An 11,303-nucleotide genomic window follows, 5' to 3' on the forward strand; every position below is an offset into this window, starting at 1 on the left:
GAATGGATGGATGTGTGCGCGCACACACATATATAAAGCGAGAGAGGGAGACACAGAGGACAGACCAAGCCTGGGAACTTAATTTTTGTATGCATCTTTATAAAAGCTTCTCCAGACGTCTGTCAGTGGAATGAAAGGTTGGGCTCGGTTGTATAAAATAGATTAACACCTTAGTATAGTATAAGTTTCTTTGCCAAGCTACTAGCCTTTTGTAACTATGCAGCTCCCCCACTGCAGACATCTGTAGTGGTGTGACCAGAAATTCACACATTTCCAAATATTCAGAGTTCAAAATGGTTTAGGGATCTCAGCTGTAGCCTCATGGAAGAAAAAGTTCACCTAATGGATTTTTGTTATCGTGGTCTAACTACATCTGCTATCTAAATAAATAGCTTTGAAAACAATGTGTGATTCTACATTCCTTTAACTAAGGAATGCTTTAATTGAACATATGTTACATTTCACATTCCAAAAGAAAAGTGGCTGAGTATCTTTACATTTTTTTGCTGGCGCCAAAAAAAACATTGCAGCGTATAAAAACATGTGCACCTGGCTGGGAATTTAGCTTTCATGATATGCTAAAGTGATTTGCTTGAACACCATTCAGAGGTCTTGTGGGATGCATGTTGTGTCACAGTAATTTATAGCTCCTTTATTAACAGAAAAAGGTGCAAATGAAAAATTTAAAAAATGTTACATGTTACTGAGCACAACAGCAATTTAACCTGATGCCTCAAATGTCAAGCTGAAGTAGAGAAATAAAAATTATTCACAAGAGAAATATGTTCCACATAGTAATAAATAGCTAGAAAATATTTGATAAATGTTTAGAAGTTAAGAGCTGAATGAATGAACAAACAAATGAAGGGATAAAGGGATTTTGGAAAATCTGATTTCACCAACATCGTGTGTGCGTGTGCATGTGTGTGGTTGGAAAGTATTTTTCAAACGGTGTAAAAGCTAATAACTAGTAATCAAAATGCTTTACCTATGCCTTGACAAATTTCTAAAAGAACTCAAGAGTTTTGTAAATTAAACAAAATTCATTGGCATTTGAGAGATCTCCCCTTTTCTAGTTTTCCATGCCTACCCTTTTTTTACTTACAGTATTCCTGAAAAATGTTCCATGCATAATATACTTATATACCCCATAATATACGTATATACTGCATAAGACCCTGGGTGAGTGAAAGAGGGTGGAAGAATAGCTGTTAAGAATCTGAAAAGTTTTCACATCATGGAAAAGCCTTCCTTCTACAATGTAGTGCTAAAAGTGAAAAAGTATCTGATCAAAGATAGACTGAACCACAGCATATTGTTCCAAAATGTTCAGTATTAACATCAATTAAAATAAGGTATCAGTTTAAAGACCAGATTCTCAGTATTAGGATGAAGCTAATCATTATGTTGGTGAATGTGTAGCTGTGCTTGTGTATTGTGCATTTATTTTCCTGAACAAATTAATTCTGATTCAGAAATCAACCTCAGAAAACACACGTAAAACAAGAACACCTACAGCCTATTCCAAGTTAATTAAGCTGTAGATATTAATGAAAATAACATCAAACTATAAGCAGCAGAAGATGGGATATGAAGACAAACATCTCATTTTAGGCAGTTCTCCACAGCTGTCACAACTTCTTGCAAAATGTTATCTCGATTCTCCCTCGTAATCTAAAACAGAATTCACATAAAATATGGATTAATATTAGTTTTCATTTATTTAAAGTAACCAAAATGCATGTCTTAGAAAGTGGAAATATTTATGAAGACTTTTTATGTGTCCCTAATTTTTTATGTCCCTAATCCCTAAGAACAAACTAAGAATTGTCCATTTATCAGCTAGTTGTTATTGTTTTTAATTATAATACAGGGGTATCAAACTCAAGGTGCTTAAATCTGGCCCGCAGATCCAGCCTGGAAATAGGAAAGGATCAACCTGTGATGTCTCTGGCAGCCAAAACAGGGACACGCACACGCACACGCACACACAAACCTCCCATTCCCCGTTTTTGGCCAGCAGAGTGCTGCAGGAGGCCATCCAGGGAGAAAACAGGGAACGCAGGGGCTATGCCTGCCCCCACCCAATGCCCTGTAGGAGGCAGACGTCCTGTCTCCTTCCCCCCCAACTTTCTGGCTGGCCCACAAAGAACTACAATGCTGATCTGGCCCCTCGAAGAAATCCAGTTTGACACTCCTGCTATAATATATAAGAATTCCTTTATTACCATATTAGGAGGGAATAGTCCTTTGGATTCTGACTTTTCCCTAAAGTTATTTGCTTTCTACTGATAAAGAACCCATACAGATTAAATAGGTTGTGGTTAGTACTGCAGATGTAAAAAATATACAAACATGCAGGGGAATAGATTGCATATCACCAGTAAAAAGTATACAAGATTTATACACAGGATGTCATGCTTTTAGTATAAATGTAGGGCTCTGAAAAGAACTTGTCCCCCCCAAAAAATATTTCCAAAGGGTGAAACAATTTATAGCCCATATATTTACACTGAAATTAATAAGTGCCAGTATTCCAAGAATGCTGGAGCTAAATTAGCAGGAGTTAAATTAGACAAACGGGGGAGGAAACATCAGGATGGGAAACAGAATCAGCCCATGGACTCACTGAGGGCGTTGTTTTTCTGGGGTATCTAAAAACGAGAAGGAATAAGGTTGGGGGGGGGGAAGAAACAGGACTATAAATCTATAGTCCTTGAAGCTTGTATCAAAATAAATTGACCTAAATGAATGAACAACATCTTGGGCATTTTCCTGCATTGATTTTATGTCTGGTACTTCTGGTTTGATGAGATTTCATTTAAAAGAATGCGACATTTTGTTCTAGGCACTAAAAACAAAGAAACATGAGACTGACTTAAGTTGACCAAGAGTGAAAATATATATATTGCAATTGTGCTGATAAATAAAAATGGAAGACTAGTATAGATCTATTTCAAGCTATTTAGCTCTCATCAGCTAGCCGTACCCTTACTGGGAATCGAACCTGGGCTGTATTACATATTAGGCAGTTATATTAGCCACTAAGCCACAATTGCAACATAATTGTAACAAGGCAACATTTTAAAAAAAAAGGCTTTCTGCCTGGGTGGCTCCCAGAGTGAGCCGATAGATAGAAAAGGAAAGCAGTATGCTCCCTCCCATATTTGGGCATACCAGGGGTTGTGACACAATACATACATACATACATACATACATACATACATACATACATGCATGCATGCATGCATGCATGCATACATACATACATACATATTTATAAAATATAATATTATATATGTGTATAAAATATATAATAATATATAATAATATATAATAACAAGTCATAAAATAGAACATGCCATCAAAACCTAAAAACTTCAACTCCTAAGGTCTGGTGCTGGCTCCCAATAGCATTTCCCCTACCCCCGTCCCCTGGGAAATTTTTTAAGAGGGAAAAAAAGTATATTCTTTATTAGGACTATTTCAAAAAAATGATTTGTAGTGAGCACCTTGAAAAGCAAAGTCCCAGCACCCTTCTGCATGATCCTGAATAGAAGTATCACTATGAAAATAAAGTTAAATACTCAACTGAAGACTTGAGCCTGGGGAATAAAAGGTGTCCTTACTTTAAAGAACAGCAGGGAGGCACTATGATCCTGTTCAGCGTAAGGCTTGTCTTTTGAACCATTTTCAAAGCACAGGCAGGCCTATTCATTACACTTTTATCTTTTCCTCCAATAGAGGAAGTTTCAATAACCAGCACTCCAGTGGTGCAGGCGGCAGATTCTCCAGCGCACACATGGAGTCATATGCAAGCTTTGTCAATAATTCATTACCTACGGAACTTACCGGTAGTTAAAAGTTCACAAGAATAAGCAATGTTACTAAATATTAAATTCACTACCTTTACCTCAGATTCCATTGAGATAAATGTGGGGCAAGAGAACTTGATTTCTGCCAAAGTTGCTGGAATGGCCACTGAAGTTGTGTTTTGCATTTTCCAGATACTTGGAATCTAACCATATGGAAGCTGAATTTCCAGGGTTTAGTATTAATATTGCAATAACAAATATAATACAAGGACATATTCATAAATGAAACTCATTAATATTAGGCTGTATCACTACTACTGGCAAGAATATTAGTGATAATGGAATGCTTAGTTTCTTTTGACCCCCGGAATAAGCATTTGGCCTTAATTTTGGAGATGTCTTAACCTCGGCCCGCAGATCAGCTGATCCAGAGAGGGCCAGAAGTTCTGTTTCTGTTTCCAGCACACTCTTGCCAGTCCTAGTGCCACTGGGCTGCTGCTCTTTTTGCATCTGCCACTAAGAGAAGGGGCGTGGTACCTAGGGTTTGTGGGAGCAGCCTCCGCAAGGCCATTCCGCGTGCATGTGAGGCGCGTGGGGCATGTTCCCCCTTCCCTCCACAGGAAATGGTGGGGACTGGCTGCGTATGCATTTAAATATTTTGGGGGATGGCTTATTTTGGGGGAGGGCTTATTTTAGTGTATGCGCTCAAAAGCCCGATTGGGGAGGTCTTATTTTCACGGAAATAGTATTTTTTTCTAAAACATCTCCATATTCTCTGCAATGCATTTGTTTTCCCTCTCCTGAGCTGGTCACAATGCACATTAGGAAAGTCCCTTGACTACTGCTGTTTATCTGCGAAATTTCTGAAATCACATTTTACAGTACCACATTTAGAAGCATCTCAGAGAAAGTTGTGTTTAGACTTTTGAAAATAGATTGGTATATAAGCTCAATGAATGAATCTATTTGCAGCCATTTAAAATGAATACTTTGACTTCTTTATACGTTCTATGTAGGGGGGAGATGAACAGGATGCACTTTAAATTTCGTATCTAAGGACGGGTGCAGCTGAAGCCCAGGCATGAGAGCTGAAAGAAATCTACCACAGAATCAACTTTATTTCCAGTAGAAGCAAGCACCTGTTTTTTCAAAGGGAATTGTTCCAAACAAATGTTAAATAAGATGTCAGACCATTGCATGCCAATAAAAACAGACTTTCTCAGTGTATCTGTCTGTGACTTACACTGAAGACTTTCACCTCTTTTCTATTTCTGATCTCTTCCACAAGTCTCAAAGGCTTTCCTTTAGGCACTGGGATTGTTCCAAGTATCACAGTCCCGGATCCATTCAAAATTTGTTGGACAGCTTGAATAAATGTCTGGCTGAAGAGCTCCATTTTACCAATCTCATCAATTATGCATACCTTTTTCACTGAACTGCTGTCAAAATCAGTCTATGAGAAAAACATGTATGGTATAAAAACACTTAGTGGCAAAATGCAAAGTATTTTTACATGATTTAAATCACAATTTATATGAGGGATACATTATCTGATGCCTCTTGTTCTTAGGGCTCCAGCTCAGAGGCAGCAGGACAAAAGAAATTTTCAGTGAGAGCTGCAAGACAAAATATACTCTGACCTTCAGAGAAAAAATTCAAGATAACTGTTTCTTACAAAAATATTTTACACGATAGTCATACATTTTGAAAGACCATCAGTCCAATAAAAGGGCAGTTTAATGACCAAGTTCCATATTCAAAATTGGCTCTGTGTCTGATGTGGTGTATGACGGACTTGTACCTTACAGTACCACATTCCCTGCAGTTCCACTTATTATGCACATTGGTAAGGAATGTTTGGAGTGTCTGTTCTTCAACATCTGAAGATCACAGATTCCCCACTCCGATCTCTGTAACTATTTTTTTTAAAAAAACAAAACATGAAAACAGAGAATCTTAGGATTGGAAGGTACCTCAATGGTCTTCTAGTTCAACCCCTGCTCAAGGAGACCTTATAACATCTCAGTCTAATGGTTGTCCAGTCTATTTTTGAAAACTTCCAATGATGGAGCTCTCACAATTTCATAGGCAAGCTATTCCATTAATTGTTCTGTCAGAAAAAGTCTCCTTATTTCCAGGTTGGATCTCTCTTTAACAAGCTACCATCCATTGCTTCTTGTCCTGCCCCACTGTGCTTTGGAGAATATGTTGTTCCACTCTTCTCTATAACAGTCCCTCAAGTACTGGAAGACAGTTATCATGCCCCCCTTGATCCTTTCAGGCAAAAGCTAATGGAAAATCAATTGGTTTTATGTCTTGCTGAATTCCCCCCCACCCTCTATATGGAAAGCTAAAATTAATGAAGGAATACAAGAACTGTTGCCACAATTGATAAAAGATAAGAAAAGAGAAAGTAAACAACAAGATAGGCCTGAAAAGGGAAAAAGCATAAGAAAAAGGCACAAAATAATCTGGCTTTAATTCTGGTATAAGCTGAGGAAATGTTACCAGTCTGTTATTTTTCTCTAAAACAATAGAGTTCCAGTAGTTCCTATGGTGTCTCTTTCTTGAACTGACCTGCTTTGAAGGTCTGACATTTTAAGACAAATCTACCTCATTCTGAGTGACTTCATGAACATAACCGTGTGTTTTTCTTTGCAACAAGACAGAAGAAGTTTGTCACTGCCGCTTTCTGGGACTTTTTTCAACTTCTCCATTTAGGTCATTTCTACCCACTCAAATATGAACAAAAACCATTGCTGTTTTGCTTTTCAAAAACAGCCAAAATTATCAAAGTGTTGCTACTAAGCTGGATTCAAATACTTAGTTATTATCAAGAGATATTTCTATATATTTGAGATTCAAATAATTTGGAAGTAGTCTGAGTTACCTTTAAAGTATTTATCTATGACAAGACAGTAAACTATATAGCTGAAGTACTATTTGCATCAATATGTGTAAATCTACACTGGAAACAACAGCTGCTAAAGGCCAGCCAAGGGCCATATTGGCACTTATTTTCTGTAATGTATCTTACTTACGAGACCACCTTGCTATGTCTCTTGCATTACCATGAGAGAAATAAACATGTTCATTTACAAGTCTTTAAATTCATGATTGCAAAGTTCAGTTAATAAACATCTGCAAACGTGTGAAATGAAAACCTCCAAGAATAAGCGTGATCACACTATTTTGAGGCCCACCACTTTTACATGCAAATTTAAAGCCCCATAAAATATAGCCTATGCATTTTCATGAAAATGCGTACATTATTCAAGAAAACATACAGTTCTACTATGTAACTTACGTTTCTCAACAAAGGAAGAGCCAACTGTTCAAATGAAGCTAGATCTACAACATATTGGCCAACTCGATATTCATGCCTTGCTGCTGAATGACCAGAGCTATATAAAGAAAATACATACAGCCAAATATTTATCTGACCAAGTATAGAGAATCAAAACTATGAGCAAATCAAAAACCTTGTATGTTTCAAAACACAGTAATGTTCTTCAGGGGAAAAATAGACAATAAAACAATATGAGATATATTTATACATATGGTTTTAATTATGTTAGTATTAGAGCTTCCAATCTCGTTGCCATGCCCCTTCTCCTTCTAATGTTTCCTCACCTTTCTTAAGTGAAATGACTGCTAACATCCCAATCTATGTAATCAAATATAAAAACAGAGCCATAAAATGCAGTTGGAAGGAGCAAATAGTATTCAGAGACATAATAGCCTTGAGGTGATAGTTCAGAGTGAGGACTGCCTACTGTCCTTACAAATGTTCTAAAAAATATAACATAATTTTTAATTGAGACAATTTTGCTGATTTCTTCAGCAATTATCACTGCACATTATTATGGGGTGCTGCTAAGTATGTCCCTCCTACATATCACAAAAGTTTACACAGTATTCAGTTATGGGCTAATTTCTTACCCATAAATTAAGACCAACTTTAGTATTACCCTAATAGTCACCAAATGATAATTTTACAATCTTATCTGCCGTTTCAGAAATTTCTGCTCTTCATATTTGTGAACCACAATGGCCTTACATAACCATTCCACTGAGGATTTTTTTTAAAAAATAGTGCCAGAAAATATATTTTAGAAGTTCATTACCCAACTCTAGATAAAATTCCTCTTTTTCCATTCAGAGTGACAACATCAAACCCTGTCCTCCGGCCACTTTCTCTCACTTCCTCTGTGTAAAATCCATCAATGGGGAAACCAGATGATTTCAAAATTTCAGCAGCTTTCCGAATCAATGTTGTTTTTCCAATTCCTACAGCAAAAAGCATTTTGTTAAGCCTCTCTTTCAATTGTATGTATATAAAACAAAGCAAATATTATTTTAGGACTATTTGACTCCTTGTTTTTACCTGACCAATTCAGCGTTGTCATTCATACTGTAAATCTTTTGCTCTCCTAATGCCACAAAATATGAACCCCATTCACATAACATAGTTAAATGTGTTGGGGGCAAAATGCCATGTGAACAGGAAAACTGATTAATTCTAAGAGGGTTGATTATAGCCCTTAAGATCTTTGAACTATTGTCCAAACAGCTTATTGCGGTAGTTAATCAATCTTTTCCCCATCTGAATTACAAACACTACAAAAATTGGATGTCTACAAACATCCCTTATCTGGAGTTAGTTTGGTTTTTACTTCCCCACCCAGGTTTACTATCTGTGAATGTGTGTGTGAAAAACAGCAGGGACATATGGAGATGTCACTGCAATTTCTCTGGCAAAAAAACAAGGAACTGGGAAAGAAGTGAAAGCCACCAACTAGAAAGAGACAACATTGCTGAGTTATTTCAATTTATGTGCTTTCAGTCCATGGAGGCGAGTCATTTATTAGAGAAAGGGATCAGATATATCATACAAAGGCTGTCATAGAGTAGAAGGTCCAACTAGCTTTCTCCTCTCAAAATGTTCTATAATTCTAAAGTCTCTCTCCACTAATTTTTCGTAGCTGGTACTAATTAGGACTACCAGATCTGCTCTGCAAAACTCCAGAAGACCAGTTGATTGCAGCGAAGAACTGTTTTCTGTATCTTTTTGTTGACATCTTGCAGGTCAGATCTGAAACCCTAGTACTTATTGCCTGATTGGTCCACAAAAATATTGTCATGGGCCTTGTTCTTCATTACCTCTAAATCGCTCTCCAAAATACTCCTTTTTAAAGGAAATTTAAGAGCCTTCTAGTTCCTTTATCTTAATCCCTTACTCTATTCAGAAAGCCAGGCTTGATTCTTTATCAGCCAGAGTGTACCAGACAATACCAGGCAGCAGGCTTAAAAAGAACCTCAGCCTCCAGTTACTTGTCCATGTAGGAATGTGAAATGGGAGTAAGCTCTCCCCACACATCAATTCAAGAGAAAAGCACTTTTCCTCTGCAACTGTATTGAGAACAGCAGTTGTGTTTGCTGCCAGCAAATGCCATTCTCACCCCTTCTTTTATAATTAATTGTATTAATCATATCATTTCCCTGCTTATTCAGATATGTCCTGCTTTATTCCGTTCCTGATTGAGTTTTATCTTATCTTTTTTCTAGGACCTCAAAGCAAGGATATACATAAAGGGACCCTCCTTCTATTTCATTGGTACATAACCTTGCGAAATGGGTGGTGGGGAAGAACAGCTAGCCCATCTTCCCTAGTGAAGCTAGATTTGAATACTCAAATCAACCCTAGTCCAACACTTTAACTCCTATGTCAAAATATACCTGTTCCACATTACAAGATACTCAAAGTAAGGACTTGTACATGAATAAATAAACACACAAGATAGTGGCAGATCCTATATTACTGGAAGGGAGGGGAGCATTCCTCCTTTGCATCAATGAAGGGTGTGTTGTTAATACTGGGAATTGGAGACTCATTTTCACACTTGAGCCTCTCTTCAAGCAGTGAACTGAGTTACAGAATACTGAAGAGAAATCCACTGCCATTTTGGCCAGGCATTCCCATGGATCAATTTCTGAAGGCCAGCCACAGAAATACAACATCTTCCAGAGATTTTTGCAGCTGCTATCTCTGTCAAGATCTTCTCCAGATGGAATTAAGAAGGGATTTCATCTTAACTCCCACTTCCTGCAGAACACTACCCAATAAAAGCCTATTCTTATTAATATAATATCCACTCCATCCGAAGTCTGTAATTCTGTATAATCTTATCAATATATAGAAAGAGAGAGACCACTGCTTCTATAGTGTACAGTCGTTGCACTGTGGATGAATATTAACAGATTAAGAGTTGGAATGGACCTTAATGGTCATCTAGTCCAATCCCCCCCCAGGAGACCCTACACCATTTCTGACAAATGGAAGTCCAGTCTTCTTGAAAATCTACTTGAAGACTTTCAGGAATCTATTCCAGGGACAAGTGATCTGCAAGTAACTAATAAGAAATGGCGCTGTGGGCCCGCCATGTATATCTCATTCACTCCAAAAATAAGCTCCACCGTGTTTCCGTGGGGAGGGGGGGCATAAATTGGGCGCAACACCGCAGTCTGATCTACAAAAGGAGGTAGGGATTGATGCGGCTCCCAATCGCATCGGGAGCAAAAGGACAAACTGATCGTCCGATGCACATTAACTCGGAAGAAAACCTCTCCTTCTCTCCACCCACCCATAGCCGGAAATAAGGCGTTGCGAAAGCGAATCTGCAAGCGTGTCTTGCCGGCTCTTCTCCGGGACCCCCGACTTGCTCTTGCACGAGTCCTAGTTGGCCGCGTGCCGAAGCAAAACCTGGCGGCCCCGGAAAGGCCTCTCGTTCTCTCCCAGCTCTTCCCCGCTAGTTCTTCCCCGCTATGGGCCGTGTGCTTGCCCTCTATTTCCTGCGTTGCCGTGGGGGGGGGGGGAAGGAGTTACCTGGGGGTCCCGTGAGAAAAACGTGCGTGGCCATGTTGGCCAGACGATCCGAGAGAAAGAGAGCCCTGCGCGGGAGGGGGAGAAGATAGTGGCCCTGGCTCTTTTCCCCCCTTTTCTTTTCCTTCAGCCGCTTGGGGGCGGAGAAGAAAAACAGTGGTGCAGCTGCTGTAGCCTTTTCTGCTTTTTTCTTTTGCAATCTTTCTCCGTTTCCCGAGAGCAGTTTTTCAGAGATTTTGGAGCAGAGGTCTCCTACCTTGGCAACTTTAAAACTTGTGGACTTCAACTCCCAGAATTCCTTAGTCAGCTTTGCTACCTGAGGAATTCTGGGAATTGAAGTCCACAAGTCTTAAAGTTGCCAAGGTCGGAGACCCCTGATCTGGAGGATGGAGGGAGTAAATTCTGTTAGGACTGACTTCAAAGTCAAGGCCGTGCTGTTCCGGATGTAATACTGGTAGTCCTCGACTTACAACAGTTCATTTAGTGGCCGTTCATAGTTACAACGGCACTGAAAAAAATGACTTCGGACCATCTTTTACACTTATGACCATTTCAGCATTCCCCAGGGTCAGGTGATCTAAATTCGTACACTTGGCAACTGGCAT

The 11,303-nt window shown here is 38.8% G+C and overlaps 1 protein-coding gene across 1 annotated transcript; it reads right to left on the minus strand.

Annotated features, from left to right (window-relative positions):
- Window positions 1-406: 406 nt before the first annotated feature.
- NTPCR (nucleoside-triphosphatase, cancer-related) lies at window positions 407-10,846 on the minus strand. Its single transcript, XM_014057364.2, has 5 exons — window positions 10,702-10,846; window positions 7,943-8,105; window positions 7,123-7,219; window positions 5,059-5,268; window positions 407-1,674 (listed from the first exon to the last, which is right to left on the minus strand). Exons 1-5 carry the CDS (start codon window positions 10,733-10,735, stop codon window positions 1,606-1,608), a joined length of 573 nt encoding a protein of 190 aa, XP_013912839.1. The 5' UTR covers window positions 10,736-10,846; the 3' UTR covers window positions 407-1,605.
- Window positions 10,847-11,303: the final 457 nt, after the last annotated feature.

This window comes from Thamnophis sirtalis, unplaced genomic scaffold (assembly GCF_051295495.1).
Source record: "Thamnophis sirtalis isolate CommonGarterSnake01/CBP01778 unplaced genomic scaffold, rThaSir2_p1.2 scaffold_6, whole genome shotgun sequence".
NCBI lineage: Eukaryota > Metazoa > Chordata > Lepidosauria > Squamata > Natricidae > Thamnophis > Thamnophis sirtalis.